The 21560-nt window shown below is 39.3% G+C and overlaps 1 protein-coding gene across 1 annotated transcript in view; it reads right to left on the bottom strand.

Annotated features, from left to right (window-relative positions):
• Nucleotides 1-21560, bottom strand: part of LOC122792423 (CSC1-like protein 1) — a 740103-nt gene that overhangs the window by 164372 nt on the left and 554171 nt on the right. The window contains exon 11 of the mRNA XM_044060212.1: nt 1361-1426. Within this exon, the coding sequence (XP_043916147.1) occupies nt 1361-1426 (66 nt within the window). The remainder of the gene's footprint in view (nt 1-1360; nt 1427-21560) is intronic.

Here is a 21560-nt window from a genome sequence, read left to right as displayed (position 1 = left end):
TAGGTGAAACCACTGAGGTCTAAATATGGGGCAGATGTCTTCCTTTTCCTTTGAAAGAAACTCTGACGACAGGAGGACTATAGCTCCTCAATGGATTACAGTCCTGGCCTGTTCCATAAATCCTGCAATCCTGACAGACACAAAGCAACAGGTAACCTCTAGGTGTCAGGGAACATGGTCTCAGCAACTGGGGAGCAGCTTGCTGGAGGCAGTGTTTGTTTCTAGAAGCCTGTACAGGACCTAGTTTTAGCTACCAAAGGTTCCACTCCTATGCCCACAAGAACAAATCACAGAAGGCACCAAACAACTGATATATGCCAAACATCTGGAATGATACCATGAACTCAAATGGTGCAGGAGGTCATCTGGGAGTTTCTTTCAGTCTGAAATCTTTCTAACAAAAACAATGAAATACAGAGCATCACAACCATGTAATTTTAATTACATTCTAATTGCATATGAATTGTCAGAAAATAAATATTAATAAGTCACTAACATTTAAAGTCTCCCTGAATTTCAGCCTTTGTTCCTTGTTCTTCTATAGCACTGTCCAAGATTCTTGAGGGGAGAACAGGTGGGCAACACTTGCTGAGTCACAGTAGAGGTGAGATGATATACCAGTACATCCCCTTTGCACACCCTTCTCTAGACCTCTAACCTGTGTGTGAGGAGGAGGGGAAAATTTAGGGCATAACAGAAAACAGTCTTTGGCACATAATACAACACTGCACCAGGAGCTTGACTCTCCTCACTGGTCGCAAGCATGGGTCAGAGTAAACCTGGGTGAGGAAAATGGCGCCCAGTACCCCAGTGGTTGAGGGGAGGTGATGTCAGCTACAAACAGCCAAAACAAATGTACACAGCTGCAGGAATCAGAAGGAAGAAACCATACTCATTTCAAAAGAGTATATGTTTAGAACTATTAAGCAAATTTTTGAGTTATTTCTTATGTTCTTGCAGTGTCCATTACAGCCATTCACAGTAATTTACATCATTTTCAAAGTAAGTTACAGCACTTTAAAGTCTTACTTGGTATTGTTGCAATTGTTTAATGTTTAAGTTTTCTTACTGGAATATTTCTGACATATGACTCACAATGCATACAATGTTTCTTGATAACTTCATCAGTCTGAGGATGTTCATTTTACTTAAAAATGATTATGTATTTTTTCATTTTAATAGCGATTACTTTCTTATAAAATGATTTTTCTCTAAGTGTTGCTGTTTTGTAGTTTATTTTATTATGCTTTGTTTTAGAGCAAAAGTGTAACTCATCAGCTGAACTGGGCTCATACTTTATATTTGTCCTTTACACTGAACTGACGACTGAAGTTGAAAACCAAATGTAAAAAATACTTACTCAAATCTCATATTGACATTTTCCAAAAACTTTCTGTCAAAAAGCCAGCGAAAGAACACGTCCAAACTAAAGCAAGAGAAATTAAAACTAGTTAAGAGAGTAATGTCAAAGTACAAAATAGAAACTGATCTGCATTTTCATTCTAACAGTTATCACATACAAATGTATTTCAAAACTAAGACAGCTCAGTGCACTGGATTCAATTTAAGCTTAGCACAACTCACTAAACAAGATGAAGCCCTTTTAAAACAACTAAAAAAAGTATTTTAGGGGCTCTGTCCCCTAATCCTTTCAATGTGTGGAAGCAGCTTTGCCCCTATGCTCCTTTACTTATATAAAATACCTCCAACCTCACAATAATGTATAAGGAATAGGCTTTTTACTGAGAAAATGATGAACAGCTCCCTACCACATTTACTTATGAATTTAACAATTTTATGCTTCAGAGCGAAGTTGTCCTATACAAATCACCAGAAACTTGGAAGCAGGATGCACTTTATTCACAAAGACACGTCCACACAGATACAAACAAAAAATATACTCTAGACAGTTGAATGTTAGGATGACTAAATAAAGGCAGTGGCGGATCCAGGAATTTGCAGAAGGGGGGGCGCAGCCTGGTTAGTTGACTACCGGGGTAGAAGCAAGAAAGTGGAACAGCCTAGTAACTTCCTATGATATATATATATATATATATATATATATATATATATATATATATATATATATATATATATATATATATATATATATATATATAGTGTATACCAATTATTTATTTTATTTGTAGTCTAATGTCTTTTAGAATACTTGACATGCTCTACATTTTCCTATGTGTTTTTCAAATACTGTTATTATAATCTTTGACAAATTGCCTGGGGTGTGGATGAAAAGAGTCCAGCACCAGATAACATACCCACTACCCTAGTGGCCTCTTTTTTGGGGAGACGCAAGGTGGTATTTATATTACTATAGAAATGTGGCTAGGGCATCGAGGAACTTCCCCTACTCCTTTCAATAGGTGCAGTGGGATCTTTCACCTCTACCTGAGCTACTAGTAATATAAGTAGATAGAACCCAGGTCTCATCCAAAGTACAAAACACTTAATAATGCAGCAGGAAGGGCCCTAGGTCAACTGGTGCCCTAGGCAAAAGGGCTCCACGGTGCCCCCCACCACATTACCTGGTGCCCCCATCCTGGTCTACCTACACAAAATAAATACTGGAAAAGTGCCCCAGCTAGACCGGCGCCCTAGGCGGCCGCCTAGTTGGCCTATGCCTAAGGCCGGCTATGAGCAAGACCCCCCCCCCCATGCTGCACTGCAGTGTCAACCATCCAATCAAATGCAATGTGAATGGAACCCACACTTTTTCTGGTCTTCCGGCACCAAAGGTAAGTGCACTACCTGTTGGGCAACCACATAAGTAAATACTCAAATGTAGGGCGAAGCACAGTTGGCTCCGGTTAACAAAATAAGTGGCTTAAATATCTTTATACTGCCCATCTCTTATAAATAAATAATACATAAATAGGCACACAAATAAAATTAAGGTATGTCAAGGTAAATGTCAATCACTACACACCTGACAAAGGCATACAACAAGCTAGGACATTCTCAAACTACGTCTATGTTCTATGCACATTAATGGAGAAGACTGTTAATGATTCTTAAACTTATCACACGTATAACACAATTTATGCATCTGCCTACAGCTAGTATAGTAAGTTCCATATAGGATACAAAAGGAATATTTGTGAGAAGACCCAAGTATACAAGTTGCTTCTGTGTGTTGATGACCACTGTCAAGCAGAGTGCCTCTTTGGACCTCTTCAAGAGGAACCTTGACGATTGGATGGGAGAAAGGAAATTCACCCCAGGGATCACGTCAGTCGCCCTGCTAGACGGGGGTTCAGGAAAGTAAATAATGTGGGAAGAAATAGCCAGGGAATTGTTATGGCTAGGCTTGTATAGGCCCTAGGGCTGATAGCCTAGTACCAACCTACGAACCTATGAACCTATAGACACAACGAAGTCGCAGCCGTTTAAGCCAACTTGTACTACTGAAGTTACCAAGGCACGAAAGGAAAGCAACTGATGTTTTTTTCTAATTCACATTTTCTCTCCCACTTAGATGGCACAAAACAATCACTTTTTCTAATTCACGTACTCGAGAGTTGCGGCTGAGTATCATGTAATGTTGTCTCACACAGCTACAGTTTTGTTTAGTCAAAACTATAAACATTCCGCAAAAATAAATGTTTGGGAATACCCCGGGTGACTCAGCGTAACAACAGAAGAGAACACTCATACTGGCTGAAACATCGGCTCTACGCAAGAATTAATGTTGAGTTTAACAGAGGGGAAAATCGGGAAACCGCAATTATTTAGAGGTGTTGAGTCACCTTTTTAAATGAAAATCCTCTCCACCCTCGACGCTGCCCAGCAGTGAACAGTCAATCAGGGTCTCATCACCGTCGCTGTCCAGCAACTCACCACTATCCCAATGAAAGAAAAGGAAAAGCCACAAACCAGCGAAAAAGGACCTAGGTTCCAAAACGGCTACTCCAAAAGATTTCTGCAGGTGTAATTAACGAATTTGTAAAGATACTCTTGAGGCTCGACTTATAAAAAATTCCAGTTTATTCAAACCAGTAAATCTCTTTAAGCGCTGTAATACAATATTGTACTCAAGAGTATCTTTACAAATTCATTAATTACACCTGCAGAAATCTTTTGGATAGCCATTTTGGAACTCACCACTATCCATTTTCTCACACTTTCACCTGCAATCACCGCCCGCTTTGATGGGCTTCTTTACTTCGTTCTTTTTCAGATCAAGGGTGTTGTTCAGGAATGCGACCTGGTAGCTGTGAATTTCTATTGGTTAATAATAAACATGGCGGGACAGTGAATTTACACAGTCTTTCAAGAGGGTGCTGATGTGTTGAAGAATGTGGAAATACGATATAATGAAGACTACTTTGATAGTATTAAATTGCGTTTAATCAATATAGTTTGTGCTACAAAAAATAGGTCTTCCACCTTTTCAAATGCCCAAAGTGGGACATTTTGGTACAAACGTCAGATTTTGCAGGCCGAAACATACCCACGGCCAGTACAAAGGATAAAACTTAACTTTTTGCCTAAATAAAAGCTTATTATTGTAGCATTTAGCTGCTTATTCTGTTTCGTATAACATTTAGGTGTTTCAGATACAGAATAACTGTTTTATGCAACTATTACATAAAATATAGGAAATATTTTTTTCCTAAAATCTCAGGACATTTGCCATTTTAACAATTTTTTTTGCAGGACACAACTGCCCAAAGAGGGACTGTCCCTCGCAAAGTGGGACAGGTGGTAACCCTAACAAAAAAGCATCGATGACAGACAAAATATACAAAGATTCTGAAAGTAATTTCAAATTAGTTGCATTATATTTAAGCAGTACCGATACAGGTAGCGACGTGGTCTGTTGGTGGCGTGTTTAACTCTCAACTGTCTATGACTTTGACTGAAATGTCAGCTCTCCCCTCTGAATCTCTACTATATAAAACAGTTATATAGAAATATAGAGTTTCTAATGTTAGCAGTGTTTGACTCCCCAGAACAATAATAATCAACAACTCTGAAAAAACATCCCATCCATTACACACTCCGCTGAAGACAACAGCACATATACGGCATTCTTAAGTTACTAAAAATGTAACTGGTAAGAGTGCTTACTTACCAGTGCCTTTAGTTGGCAATTAAAAAAAAAAAACGTGGACACTAGTACGGTACTAGAGAATTATTTGGAGGAGCAATTAAGGAGATTATAAAATCACCTGACTCTGCAACCTCCAATAGCTTCTCCGATGTATTTGAGTTAAGCGTGAATTTTCATAGCATATGATTGGTTGAACCTGAACTGAAAATAAAATGTATGGTACCGTACTAGTGTCCACGTTTTTTTTTTTTAATTGTCAAGGAGACATTGATCATAATATCATGGACAGCGACTCCATATGATTTTGTCTCCATGATAGTTCAAAAAAAAAAAATGTACCTTGAAAACGGAACAAAGGTTATAATGGATAAAAGGGGCCGGCGCGCGCCCCTGCGCCGATGCCTAAATTCGCCACTGAAAGGGGCATTACTGTAATACCTACTCGTTCAGCAGAGTTTTCATCTGGGCATAGTAAGAGAAGATCCACACATTTAACTTTGTTATGATGCCATTGTTGCGCAAGTGTACTGTGTGTGTCAAGCACTATTTATCTATCTGTCGCCATCTCATCTGAGAAGTCTAACCACAGTGCTCCTTCAACTACAATCACATTTAAGATGTGATGATTCACTTGAACAGGTACTGCTGTTATACAAATGAAACAGAGGACACAGCACAGCTGCAGGCTTCACATGTAATGAACAGAGGCCACTGAAAGGGACATTATAGTCTTAACTTGTACAAGTTAAAACAACTAAAATATAAAGTTAGGTGGACATATCTTAGTAGAGGTCAGAGTTGCCAAAACGCATGCATTCAGAGGATCTCTCTACACATCTCTTGAAGCTTATTGTCTCATTAAATGTCAGAACACTCTCCAAGTCTTATCTTCTCTGCTAAATGTATAGTAACTTTAATATAACATTCCAAACGTTGATTTTTTATAACATGTATTGACCCCATTCTACTGGTTCAGTCTTGCTCACACACACACACTACACACACTACACACACACACACACACACACACACAGACACACCACAGACGCTGCACACACACACCACAGACACTTTCTTCTGAGATGCCTTTTTTTCAGACTGGTATTTTTCAAGGTTTCTTTTTTAGCCAATTGGAAATAAACAATGCACTTCCCATTTTAGGCACAAATAGATACTTAAGCACTGTATTTAATATCAGTAACTACTAACTCCTGATGAATGCCTCATACCAGCTCAAAAGCTGGAGTAACTGCAAAACTCATGCTGGTGCAATAAAAGCTATCACATCACATCTGTGTTCCAGTATCTTTGTGCATTCAGAGGAAAGAATGCTAAAAAGTACAGAGATTAAGGCGATGTAAAATTCATTCTGACCACTTATACAAAGTGACAAGATCATTTTTAATCTAGCAACCAAAATCTGTCATTTAGTTGTAATGCACCAAAGTCCTTGAGTAATGAATGAAATAGACTGATGCAGAGATGATACATAAAAATAAGAACAGCAAAAATGCTGCCATGGAAATACTTGGCTCATACACAAGTCTTCAATAGTCTTGAAGCTGACACAGTATGTATAACATGGCTAATTTTTCTATGCATCTAGTCTACAATGCAGCCTGGTCATTCTGCCCTCTTTCATTCTCTTCCTAACAAAATCAAGTCCACTGAAACACAAATCACATACTCATTGTAGGAAGTTTGCAACAAACCAGAAATGTACATATACAGACTGGTTGAAACAGGTGGACTGGAGGACTACACATACTTAGTTCAGAAGCATATTTTAAAGATCTAGTAAAATGGTAATTTCTCAGATAACTATATTAGTTTCCTGGGGGCTGGCATAAGGTGGTTGGAGGTTGGCGTAATGGTTAAGGTATTTACCTCAAACACAAGTTACAGGATTTGAATCTCACCTTTGAGAGGAAATTGGCTAGGCTTAAAATGGCCTGCAAGGAAAGGAAGCCCTGTACTTACCTATGAACCTACCTATCATATGGCTCCAGTAGTACATTTTACATGTAGAACCATCACAAACTATAAAAATAATACAGGAAGAGAGAACTTTCCAAGAAAGGCCAATGACAAGAATGTCCACTATAATATAAATATTTCCTTCCATAGGGTGCTCTCCCTCTACAGGCCATAGCTATCCTTACTGTTCAGTAACTATACAGAAAGAAGACCCCCAGTGTCGACACAAACGCCTATGGTGGAGACATTCCTGAAACATACACTCTCTAACAACAGAATGACTGCTAACTCAAAAGATTTGGCTTAAGGTAGAAGTATCTTACACCTTCCTGTGCTATGGAAAGCACTTTATGCCTAAGGGCTAAGCACTTTGTTATGCCTAAGGGCTAACAGCAAAGAACAGCAGCAACAAAAAAGAGCTGCAAAAGAAAAATTAATGCACATATATAACCAAATGATATCTACAAAACACACAGTAAAGCAAAAGCTTTACATATTCAGTCACTATTGTACTTAAAGACCATGAGTGGATCATTAATAATTCACAGGAATTGATGGAAACAGTATGAATCAGGGATCAGAAACAAAAAAAAAAAACTACCATATGGTCACAGCATTAACTGGATGGTTTTGTTGTAATGTAAACATGCTTAAACAGACTAAGCAGAAGGAACTCCATCAATGTTTCTTTCCCCGTATATTACATACAACTCAAAATATCATTTTCCTAACATCTTTACTAAAAGTAAGCAAGGCAGTGGTACTCAAATTTACTGGAGACGTAAATGAATATGAGCATTGTTCTTTGCATTTTGGAGAAGAGTGGTATTACGTGATGAGCCTAAGGTAATGATGGACAATCCAAATTCAGTCCTTGGTAGCAGTATGTTAATGGTTATGGCTTGTCAAGCTTCTGCAGTGAGGAGATGTGAGATCTGTAGGAAAGCCTTAGTTGAGTTAGGACTTTTGGGGGTTTGGGTAGCAATACGCTTGAGAAAGGAGAAATGCTGGTTGAAAAGGACACCAAAATATGTTTGCTCAGTTAAACTGGGTACAGAGGAGCTTGATGGATCTGTAAAGGTAAGGTTATGAAGAGGCTTTAGGTTTTAGTGTGTATCACACAGCATTAACAGAGCATTTATGGGTACCAACTACAAGGTTATTTTTGTAAAGCCACTTCCAAGTATCTGTAAAGTTAGACTGAAGTTCATTCTGTAGACAGGAAGCAAGTCTACTTCCTTAAGGGAGGACAATAAAGTCAGCTTACAATAGACAGCTGGTATGAGGAAGATCCCAATAAATGTCATTAAGGAGGATATATGGTCCCAGCACACAGCCTTGTGGCACAAGTGATGAACCTGAAATATGGGTGCATTTGGGCTAATGAGAGTGAAGGTATGAGGAGATCATTGTTGAATCACGGCAGATAATCATTAGAAAAGTCTGTTTGACTGAGTTTGTCAAGTCAAAGTGACTGATTTAAGTGTGTCAAACACTTTGCTAAGATTGAGGAAGATAGCTCCACAAATTCTGCCCTGCTCATTGGTAGACTAGATCTGATTAGTAAGAGACAGGATGACTGTAGTAGTATTGCAATTGGGAAGGAAACCAAGCTAATGCTGAATGAGAATGTCATACTTGCTTGTACATTTAATTACTTGATTATAGATGTTTTCTTTTTCCAGAATCATGGTGAGAGAGGAAAGTTTAGAAATTGGGCGAGAGTCACGGAGTGGAAGAGGAGGTTTTGGGCATGGGAAATTCAACAGCATGTTTACAGCTGTGGGGTAGGATACCAGCAGTGGGTGAGTGTTAAGTTAAAGATGAAGGCAATGGTATTGCAACATAAGCTTCTATTAAGCCTAAAGATGTCAGGATGCAGTGGAAGACAGGATGATAAAAACAGTCAATCTTCATGTATTTTTTTCAGATTCTACCTTAGTGATGACCGGGAAGTGAAGACACTTGTGCAGAGTGAGTAGGACTGGTAAAGAGTTGCTAACATTCAACCCATGTCAGTTTTTGCCAGGTGCTTCAACTTCCTTCCAAATGCCAAAGATGTGCTTATGAGTGAACTGGCACTCTTGCAAGCTGTCCTAGGATAATATGGTGCCAGTGTGTGTGCATGTCTCCCACAACAGCCCAGAGTCCCATCCAAGACTGCTTCATGGTTTTATATCATTATTCCGCTGTGGCGGCCCCTAACAGGAAAAGCCGAAAGGAGAAGATATCAACTGTTTGAAAGGACACAACAGTTCACTCTCAGCTTGAAAAAGGATAAAATAAGTATCAAGGAATGAAAGAAGAAGCCCTAATATGTTCTTTGCATTTGCATTTATACCTCCCATGACAACAACAGCATTAAACTAGCATCCCAAACTTCACACTTGTTTTACCATGGTTTATCTAAAAATTATGCTAGTTTACTTTGATTAATTTAAAACATCAGCAATTAATGGCTAAAAAACTACAAATGAAGCAGTATGATGTCTGAACTTTAGCCCCCCCCCCCCCCCCCGCTAACCTTCTAGTTGACTTTTTGTACTCAGTCATCTGATTTAATAAACAATTGATCTGGTAACAGTTTATTAGTAAGTTCATAATCCCCTCCTATGCCAACTATTGCAATACAGCATTTAACTCTTCATTCACAGAAAGCCTGTAAGACTGCCCTGTAATTTTCTGGGTAGCAGTAATAGCTCCATTCTGGACAAAATCAAATAAAAACAAATGTCTGTCGTGGATTGTTTAGGTGAGAACCTGGAGCACATGTAGCACTGGATGACCTGCAGCTCAACACATCCGAAACTGTTAGTGTGGCAATCCATGGCATCTTAACCCAACCCTCATATTTGTTATTTACTATAGTGATAACATTGCTTTCGTGAAGATGTGATCTTTTATGACACAATGACATTAAGGCAACACTGCTGTCTGCTGTGAAAATGTGTTTACATTTTGTTGCATCTCTTGCATCAAACACCTCCTCCAATCTGAGGACCTTTCAATGGTAGCACATGCCCTGGTGTCTTCATGTCTCAGTCAGTACATTTCCTTTTATCTGGGCTTCCTGACAGTGGGTTTGATCATTTGTATTAGTTCAGAACTTTGCAGTATAGTTACTAACTGGTGACACAAACCAAAACTGAAGAAATAAATCCACAACTGGCCAAAAGATGAAAGTTTTAATACAGGCAGTAAAACACTCAAAACACTCTAGTGTCTTCCAGGAGTAATACAAATTCATCAAATACAAAGCTTCTTATATAATCACCTAAATTAACGATCACTTAATCAATTAAACAATAAATACTTCCAATTAACTTCATAATTCAAGCCTGAAGGCAACAGTGTATTAAACTTTAAAATGTAAATGGATTCCTTATACAATTTATCCTTTAAAACACACATTTCTCCAAATTGTGCAAAAAATTTGTTCAAGAATACAACCCTGTAATAGAGAGAAATCACTGTTCTGTTTTTCCTTAAAGTGCATAGCAATATTACTTTCAATCCTTTGTTTTTTGATGTCCCTAATATGTTCCTGAAGTCTTATCCTAAACTTCCTCTTACTCTCCCTTACATAGTACAAATTACAGGGGTAACTCAAGGCATAAATAATGCCTTCAGTAGCACAAGAAAATCTACCTGAATGAGAAAAACGGATGCCATTTATATTATCAAAAAATGTAACCACATTACAGCATACACTACAACCACCACAAGGGAATGTTCCTGACAAAGAGGGAATCTCGTTAATTACATCTTCCGGGGAAGTAAGAGAGCTAGAAACTAAAAAAATCCTTTAAATTTCTACCATGCTTATAAAAAATGGAAGGGTAGTGACTAATAATATGTTTTAGTTCACTATCTCATTAAAAATTTCCAACAGCTCTTCAATATTGTGCTTATATCCCCACTAAGACTATTGTATGTAGATGCACAATATACTTTGTCATTCATACTACTTACATTTCCATTATTATTTTTACTTTTGGTATAAATACATGTAGAGTAAACCCCGAACAAACATCACCAGTTCTCTGTGAAATTACCTTCTGTAAAGCCCTCTCAACTGCATGCTGTTCATAACCTCTGCTAATAAACATATCACAAGTTTGATCAGATTCCACCACAAAATCAGGCCAATTATTACAAAACGTATGGATATGTAAAAACTCTTCACAGGGTAAAGACTCTAAGATGTTTAGGATGAAAACTGCCCCCATGCAAAAAATGATTACTATCCATAAATGTCCTGTGGACTGTGGTTCTAATACCACCATTGTCCAAACCTTCTAAAACTAAATCCAAAAAGTTTACTTGACTGCCATACTGTAAACCATCAAAACTCAGGCCGTATTTACTCCTTTCTAAATCATCATGGAAACTCTTAATATTTCTTTTACCAACTTTACATATAAAAATTAAATCATCTACATATCTGTAATAACCTATAACATGATCACATACAAATTTATGCTTATATATTCTAATTCAAAAAGGGCCATAAGCAAATTAGCATACATGGGGCAAAAGAAGCCCCCATTGCTGTACCTTGTACTTGATGGTATAACACTTTATTAAATACAAAATAATTATTCAATAAGCAAAAATGCATAAGATCAACAATATAATGGGATAAAGGGGCATCTCCCAAAAAACAGTGTAAGGCTTTAATAACATGCTCATGCATGATGCTAGTATACAAGCTTCTGACACCCATGCTAAGCCAATACATATCTTTGTCCCATACCAAATCAGATATCTTAGTTAAAAAAATCAAAATAATCTCCAATATAAGATTTTAACTTTACTACAAATGGCCTTAGATAATTATGTATTAACAAGCCTATATTGTTAAAAAAATATCTACATGCCACCACAATAGGGCGGCCTGGTAGATTAACCATGCTTTTATGCAATTTAGGCAAACAGTAGAAGGATGAAACTTTACACTCTTCTAAACCAAACGTCTTATCAATATCTTCTTTAGTCAGATAGCCTAATCTATAACCTTTCTGTAACAACTTATATTGCACATAAACCATGTCATTATTTAAATGTTCATTACACATGGCAATATATTGTGTATGATGCAATATCACAGTTTTATTGCCTTTATCTGAGGGCTTTATGACAATATTCCTTCTTTTACTTAGATTAATAAGTGCATCCCATTCTGATTTAGTCAAATTGTATGCAATTTTATGCTTAGCCTTATTAAATTCATGATGTAACTGTTCAGCTCGAAAATTAAACATAGCAGAAAACTGTTTAATGGTTTCATTAACATAATGTAAAATATAAGAACTTTTAAACTGTAGAGCTTGAGTATCCAACAAACAATATGCATTCCAATTGTCAATCTCAGAAACACATGAAATAAAACTTTCATTATCAGAAACATCATTCTCTAAAATGCATTCATTAAACCCATCCTCAGACTCATTAAGTAGTTTATCATTAAAAAAATGTTTCAAATGCAATTTTATTACTAACTAAAATATTTCTTATTTCAATACATGTAAACGTGGAACTGCTGTAGACACAAATTTCAAGCCTAAATTCAAAACACTGCATTCAGTTAAACTTATATTACAAGTAGACAAATTAACAGGGGAGTAAGACATATCGTCACTTTCTCCCCAGAAGTAAAACTAGCACCTTCCAATAAAGCAAAGGAAACTGTTGACATTTAAAACCTCCATTCTGACATGCACAGAAGTCTCAATTCTCTATCCTTTGATTGGACTTCCACACAAGCCCACCTATGCTCATAATCGTGGACATACCATTTTATTTTTTTTTATCAAAAAGGACTCAAGACTTTGCAACTTTTCATTGAATTCCATCAATAAATGGTCTAATCGCACATAAGCAAATAAAGGGGATAATTCAGAAAAGCTACACTTAATATCTTCTTTAAGCTTGTTATGCTTAAGCATATCCCTTTCTATTAGGATAGAGACCTATTCTGTAGCACAGTGGTGCGCTGCCACCACCCAGCGGTCACAAAAGGCTTTATCAGTCTCATCAGTCAAATGAAATGGTGTTGTAGAGCTTTTAAATGCCCGTAGACCCCTAGGCGATATATTTAAGTCCAAATACTGCTGCAAGCCTAATATATTCAAATGTACTTTGGTATCAGCAATCAGCAATTTTTCTAAATTGTCACACAAATCTTGGGTTTCTTTAGAAACATTTGACAAAGCAGACTGTTCCACTGTAGAAAATGGATTATCTATCCTATATTGCCTATCACCCATATATTTTTCCATTAATCTTGAGAGAACATCACCCGCATTATTAATAAAACACTCACCATTTGATGGAACTGCATTGGCTGCTTGTGAAATATAACATTCCACAGCTCTCTGTGAAGAATTCTGAAGCAAAACAGATTCTTCCCTAAAAAATCTGGTAATGTTGCAAGATGGATCCATGGCCATACTCCACACCACGGCATGACAAATGACACAACCCAAAACTGAAGAAATAAATCCACAATGGGCCAAAAGATGAAAGTTTTAATACAGGCAATAAAACACTCTAAACAGTCTAGCACCTTGGCACACAGCCTTCCAAGAGTAATACTTTCATCTTTTCGCCAGTTGTGGATTTATTTAGTTACTAACTGGTACCTCAAGTTACCATATTATTACTCTAGCACTGCAGAGTTTGTGGTGGCTACATATTTGATCTCATGACATCTTTAAATATTACTGTTAGTTTTGTAACCCAACATGACCTGGGTCACTCCATACCTCAAGGAGCTTTTGGTCCTCTACTACTCAATAGGGCTCCTATGTTCCAATGCTTTTAGGGACTCGAGCAAGTTTAGAGACTTCTGACATTTGTGCCTTTTGTCACCAGATTCTTTGAGTTTAGAATCTCTGTTCCCAGTGGCATAGGGAATCCCTCACAATATTTGGTTTTAAAAGGCCCTTCAAAAGGCATTTGTTTGAACTTGTTTAACATTTAACATTGAGAATTCATAGTTTTTATTTCATCTAATTTGCCTGCTTCATAGGTTTTAGGAATTCAGCTCAGCAGCACACTATTTTTTCTAGTTTTATCTTATTCTATATTTTTATCCAGCATTTGTGCTCATTCAAATGTCTGTCCTTGTGTTTTTACAAATAATTATTTGTTTTTATGGAATTTTATTGTGACAGTGCTTAGACATCAAGCACCTTAACAGATCTATATTTGGAAGGGTCATTATCTTTAGCACTATAAAAGCTACTGCAATATAACAAGCAAAACTGATCAATACAGTAACAACCACTCAAAATCTTTACATCAGATGTCAAAACGAACTGCAAAGGTCACACAGAAAAGCCACAAAGGCGAAAACAAAAGAAAGACTCCGGTAGGCCACAGTCTGCACTGTATAAAACCTTAAGACTCCTTTGAAGGAGAAAGTACAATTGTGTACACACACCATAAATGTAGATGTTCGAGTGTATTCACTGTTGCAGTCATCACACTTGGGTTATCTGCATGTAGGTAGCCCTCAGTTGGCCCGAATACCAGAGTCTTGGGATTTCTGTGTCGGATGCTGTCTCCTCTTCCATGACGTCAGGTCGTCAGGGGTATAAAACATGCAGCCGACATCATTACATCAGTCTTTCTTGCCGTGATGCAGCCAGAAGCAGCTCGCAAGTGCCGGTCAGCCGCTTCCTGAAATTTTCGTTTTTTGAGTTTCAAACCTGAAGTCTTCTAAAGCTAAGTACCCCGTTGGGGATCCTTTTTTCTTGCTGTAACCAGTGTTAGAAAAAGTTAACAATTGTCTTGTGTGTGGAAAGCAAATACCTCACAGAGATTTTCATTCTTATTGCATCACCTGTTTAGGCCCAGACCACAATGTCCCTCGCTGTCGGCTTTGTGCCTTAATGCCCAAAGCATTCGTTGGGCTATTTTGTTGCTAAATTCCTTCGATGTTGTTCTCTGTATTCCAAAATGGCTTCGATAAGCCTTCCAAAAAAACGTAAAGATAAAGACGGAGACAGACTGCATAGTTCAAAACTGCTGATGATGCTTCTGTTAAGCTAGTCGCCAGTCCGCCGGTACTCAGTGAGGTGCCTTTGCAGCCCCTGATGCCCACTTCTACAGATTTGCAGGCCTCTGCTGAGACTCATTTGCCGCAAGATGCTTCTTCTACTATGGAACCTGCGGATGTCTCTACCGTGGATCGCTCCGGAGCTGCTGTGCAGGCACCGACTTCTGAGGGTGTATTCCATCTACCAATGTTCGTATTAAACCGACAACTTCATCTTTAGCTAAAATGACCGAGTTTCTCGGGCCCATAGTTCGCACTATGCCTGGAAAACAGACAACCAAAGCACATGCTCAAGCTCCCATGCCACAAAAACAAATGCTTAGAATGGCTGAAGACCTTATTACTCTAATTAGGGGAGTCAGCCTTCCCCTGCTAAGAGACAAAGAACTGAGTTTCCTTCTGATTCTACAGACCAGGAGTCCGATGACTCTGACCCTTCTGATTACCAGGACATACCCTTATCAACCTATGAGGATTCAGATGCGGAGGAATCCATTCCCTCTGCCTCCCCTCCAAAGGATTTTTCTTTTGGTGAAACCTTGCATACCTTAAGAGAGCATTTCCGCTGGGAATGCCAGGACTATCCTCAGTCCAGAGACTCAGAGAATTTTTAGAGTTGCCTCAGCACAGGCCTTTAGCTATACCCCCTTGTCCTGGATATTGTAGATGATGTCTTCATGGAATCCAGTCTTACTCCTGACACTTTACCACCGGCCCCTAGAAAACCTGACAGGTACTACAGAGTACCTGATTCTTACAAATTTCTCTAAGAATCCTACTGTGGATCCAGAGACTATTTCCCAGGAATCTAAAGGCATTAAGGTTACTACAGCCAAAAACCCTACCCATTCGGACATGGATTCAAGAGCTTTAGACAGATGGGGTAAAAAGGTATATACCTCTGCAACTCTTGCCATCAGATCTTTGAATTGCCAGTTTCACATGTTTAAGTGCCAGCAGCATATTATGGAACTAATTGAACAAAAAATGGTGTTACTTCCAGATTGTGCAGAAAATAAAGATTTACAAGAGTTAATGCATTCTGCAAATCAAGTTAGTAAACATACCTTTCAGTGTGGTTTTGATGCCTTAGAAGCATCTTGCAGGGCTGCAATCACTGTGTCTATACTGAGAAGACATGCTTGGCTGAAGGAACAAATGTTGCCAGATCATGTCAAAGCAAAATTACTAGATGTAATTTGGTAGTCTGTTCCATGCATCAGCTACTCTGTCAGAGAACCAACTAGTACACTTCTCATTCTTATACAATCTTCTCTACAGGTTGTCTGATGATTGTCTTGTACTTTTTGTTAACCCCAAACATTCCTAGAGGTAGTTGCTCTCACTGTGGATGTTGTTCTCACTGTAATTATATTTACACAGGGGAACTGTTTGACATCAATGGATACATATTCAAAATGAGAGGTAGACTTAATTGTAACAGCATGCGGGTTGTGTATGGGGCCTTATGTCAACTTTGCCTTCTACATAGGAAAAACAGAAAGTAAATTAAAATGTCATATCTATGAACATATATATGACATTAAAGCCAAAAAAACACCAATGCACTGTATAGACACACACTTGAATTCACTGGGCATTATTTTAAATTCATTGTTATTGAACAAGTATTACCAAATGAGAGGGGGGGGTCCATGGCAATTGCTACTGAAAAAGAAGGAATTATTCTGGATTTTACGTTTAGCTGCTGTGAGTTATCTTGGACTCAATGAATCAGCATCCATTGGCTGTGCTTTGAAACTTAAGGCACAGTGTAGATTAATTTAATCTATTTTATAAACATATATATTTATCATATTAATTTCAACATTTTTCCTATTCATATTTCAATAATATACATATTTTTATATTTTTGAATTTATTACGGATAATATGTTTTTATTCTAGATGCAAGCGGGCTGTTTTGTGGGACTTACCAGTTTTGTCTCTTTCCGTTTCTTTAAAAACTGGATATGGAAGTGTCATGTGATTTTCCTGGTTTAGATAAATTGGGAACATGGGAATGCTGTAGTTGATCTGATGAAGTTTTGCATTTTACTCAATGAAAGCACTAATAATTTTATTTAAAGTTCATAATGGAGCACATTCTACCATCTACGCCTGTTTTTGTGGTTATCCTGTTGGTGCTTTTTGGTTTGCTGTGTGTGTCATCTACTTAGAGAGAAGGGACACAAAACACTGGTTTCACAGAGAGTGGTGAAGGACTTGGGTTGACTCTGTAGCTGTGCCAGTGGGAAGCCCTACTGTGGACCTGGTGAGAGACAGAGAGAGAAACCCAGATGTTGGGCTGAGTGTGTTCTCTGTGTGCTCTTAAGGGAAACTGCTTGATGCAGGGAGGTCTGCATCTGGGAATACTGAGTGCATCCATTTGTATTCCAAGTAAACGTCCCTCTCCAGTGTCAGTAATGAGGATTCAGGCTCCTTGATTACTGGCACAGAATGGGGATATCACAGAGGGATTCCTTATATTTGTCTTTATTTAAATCGGGAAGATTTCTAATGTGATTTTATACATATATATATATATATATATATATATATATATATATATATGGGTTTTTTGTATAAGTAGTTGGAGTAAATAAGAAATAGTGGGAAGTGATCACATATGGACATGATGGCTGTTAGGATCACAATCTAAGGACTTGTTAAATCTGGGGGAGTGGTGATTAACTGGAAGAAAGTGTAGAGTATGGCAGAAGACAGTGTAAAGGTGAACATCTCTAGTGAGGGGAAAAAGGGTTATAAGTATCCGGTTAATGTTCACATCTTCAGGTACAAGTATTTTGTAGGATACATACTGGAATGCAAACAAGATAGGATAGTTTAAATTACTGGTAGATTACTGGATTTGCCTGGGGATACAGAGAGCTAGACTGTATATATATATATATATATATATATATATATATATATATATATATATATACACATACACACACACACACATATATATATATATATATAAATAAATGTGTGTGTGTGCGTGTTCATAGGCTCATAGGTTCATACTAGGCTATCTGCCCTAGGGCATTTATAAGCCTAGCCAGAGTGTGTGTGGCTTTCACCACCCCTTAGGATGAGAATACTATACCCATTAGTTTGCTGTGCCTCTGTCCAGCAGTGATACAGAGATGATTCCCGGGGTAAACCTACGATCTCCCATCCACTCGTCAAGATTTCTCTTGAACAGAGTCAGTGAGGGGCTCTGCCTCACATGGACTGGGATTCTGTTCCATAGTGTAGGGAGTCTCTGGGTGATGAATCTGTCCCTCCAGCACGTCCTATTTATATCCGTGTTGAGGCTTAAGTCTCTTGCTCTCGTGGCTCTGGTGGATTTGGATGTTTTGAGGTGGCGCATGTCCGTTAATTCCGGGTTGGACATGGCCTTGTATGTCAGGCACAGATCACCTCTGAGCAGACGGTATGCGACTGAATAGAGCTGGAGTTTCTTCAGTCGGGCATCATATGACATATGTTTGAGCCCCTTTATCCTTTTGGTGAGGAACTTTTGGGGTCTTTCCAACTGCTGCAGGTGTCGGGTAAGGTACATTCGAATGGGCGTTGTACTCAATCATTGGTCTGATAAGTGAAGAGTACAGGGGTACAATGACCTCTCCTGATCTGGATGTGAATCCCTTCATGATCAGGTGGGCAATGTAGAAGGTCTTCCTAACCACTTTGGCAATGTGAGTGTCAAAAGAGAGGTTACTGTCAACTTGGGTCCCCAGGTCCCTGATAACTTCTTCCGTGTTTAATGGATTACCACCTATGTGGTAATTAGGGGTTGCCTTGTTTTTCCCAAAGGGTATGACTATACATTTTTTGGCATTTAGCTTAAGGCCATGGCTCTGGCACCAGTTATCCATTTCTATGAGACCTTTCTGGAGGATGTCTGAGTCTGATGGAGTGTCAATTATGGTGCCCAGTTTGCAGTCATCTGCAAATTTTGTCAGCCACAATCCCCCTATGTTTGCCTGCACTTCAGAAAAATAAATGCCAAACAAGGGGGGGCCCAGGACTGAGCCCTGTGGGACACCGCTCGTGACCGGCTTAGAGTCTGACATGGCACCAGCAACTCTAACCCTGTGTGTTCTGTCCTTGAGCCAGTTTGCAACCCATCTTGTGACATATGGGTTTACATCTAAGCTGGTGAGCTTTTCTATGATGCCCGAGTGGGGTATTGTGTCGAACGCTTTTGCTAGGTCAAGGTAGGCTGTGTGAACTGCCTTACCCTCATCAATGGCCTTAGTGACTGTTTCGAAAAAGTCGACCAAGTTCAAGAGGCAGGATCTGCCCTTGACAAAGCCAAATTGGGTAGGATCCAGTGTCTGTAGGTCCCCAATGTCTTTATTTATGAGTTCCATTATGATCCTCTCCATAGCTTTGCAGACAAGGCTCGTCAAGCTTATGGGGCGGTAATTTCCAGGGTCCGTAGAAGCAATGCCTTTGTGGAGTGGGACCACAGTTGCCGTACACCATTCTTTGGGTACGTATCCTGTAGTAAGGCTAAGATTAAACAGCAGCCTTATGTGTGGGTTTAGTTCCTCATTGAGTTCGTGTAGCACACAGCCGGGGACACCGTCCGGTCCCATTGATGCTGCGTTTTTTGCTTTAGAGAGAGCAGCTCTCACCTGGGCATCTGAGATGTTTGGGAGGCTAGACTCTGGTGGGATAGATATTTCTCCTTTTGGGGGGGAGGGAGGGGAGAAATTTGCACTGAACCTGTCTGCCAGTATGTTGGCAATGTCTGTGGGTTCAGTGATTTTTTTATCATTTTGGACTAATTCTGAGCATATCTGGGAGTTTCCACCCAGGTTTCTAACATAGCTAAAGAAGGCTTTATGATTGTCTTTTGTGTCATTAACGATTTTTCTCTCAAAGTTGGCCTTGGATGATTTTATGAATGATCGTAGTTTTTTGCTAGTATTGATCAGAGATGCCTTCCCATTTAGGTATTTTGCTCTGTCATGTAGTAGCTTTCTCCTCTTGTTGTAGAGTTTGTTTATGGCTGGAGTCCACCAGACCGGTGCCTGCCTTTGGTGGAAAGGGTCTTGATTTTATTAGGGATTGCTTGATCCATACATTCCTGGAGGTGCTCGTAGAAGGCATTTGTAAGGGTTTCAGCAGCGTGGGTTGTGGTTTCCACTGGCTCGGGGGCCTTGAAGGATACCACTCCAGTCTTAAGAAGTGTGAAGTTTGCTTTTGAGAAGTTCTTCACTGTGGTCTTTTTTGCTGGGGGTGGGGGCGGGATGTGGATCTCCAGTGAGATTAATTTATGGTCTGATCTCACCAATGAGGGATATACTCCGCGTGTGGAGCATTTTGTCCCCATGTTTGTGATGATCAGGTCTAGTATATTTTCTCCTCTTGTGGGAATGGTGACTAGTTGTTCCATAGCATTTGAGTGTATGAACTCAAGGAACCTTTGGGCTAGGGTGTTGGGGCTTGAGTAATGTTCCCAGTCTATGTTTGGGTAGTTGAAGTCACCCAATATGATGGTGTTTGGAGAGACATTCATACTCTCCAGTGTCTTCAGGAAGGCTGTGTGGGTTTCCTGAGTTTGAGAAGGTGGTCTGTAGCATGTTACAAACTGTAGGGCAGTTTTACCTATGGTTAATTGCACCTGGATGGTCTCCGATGCTTCGTGCGTTGCCACTAACCTGGAGGTGTAGGTATCCTTTATGAATATGGATACTCCCCCTCCTTTGTGGTTCGGTCCGGATTTTGGGGCGGAGCATGATATGAGGTATAACCTGATAGTGCTGGGGTGCTCTCAGGAGCCTTGAACCAGGTTTCTGTCACAGCACAGACATCGATGTTCTCCATACTGAGGAGGGCTTAGAGGCGTGCATCCTGAGGTTTAGACTTCTGGCATTGAGCAGTATTACCCTTAGTTTTTCTCCATTTTTGTTTTCTAGGGCGGTAGGTTTATCATTTGAGCCTTGCCTAAAAAGGCACTATGGGGGTGGCAAGAGCCTTTGCCAATATCCGGAAGCCCAGGGTGACAGGTGCAAGCCGTCCCTTGCGAAGCAGCGTGGCTTGTCAAGCATGTCATCCCAGGCAGACAGACATTGGATCCCCTTAGAATGACACCAGTAATTAAGCCAATTATTAAAGCTGATCATTTTGTCTCTGTATTGTGGCATCATTCTTGGTGAGGGTAGGATACTGCTCAGGGTCAGGGTCATACCGGCCTGGGCTACATAATCTGAGAGCTCCTCTACGTCTCTTTTCATGTAGTCCAGGGAGGTACGTCTCAGGTCGTTCACACCAGCATGGACAATGACTGAGTCATACTTGTACTTGCTGTGGAGTGACCTGAGTGCTTGTGTTATGTGGCAGATTCTAGCGCCTGACAGGCAGCTTACTGTGATCTTTTCCTTGTTCAGTCTGTTGAGTGGGACGTCAGTGTGTCTGAATATG

This window comes from Protopterus annectens, chromosome 1.part2 (genome assembly GCF_019279795.1).
Source record: "Protopterus annectens isolate FY-2018-M chromosome 1.part2, PAN1.0, whole genome shotgun sequence".
NCBI lineage: Eukaryota > Metazoa > Chordata > Ceratodontiformes > Protopteridae > Protopterus > Protopterus annectens.
The sequence above is the reverse complement of the archived record's forward strand: the minus strand, read 5'-3'. Positions and strand labels throughout refer to the sequence as shown.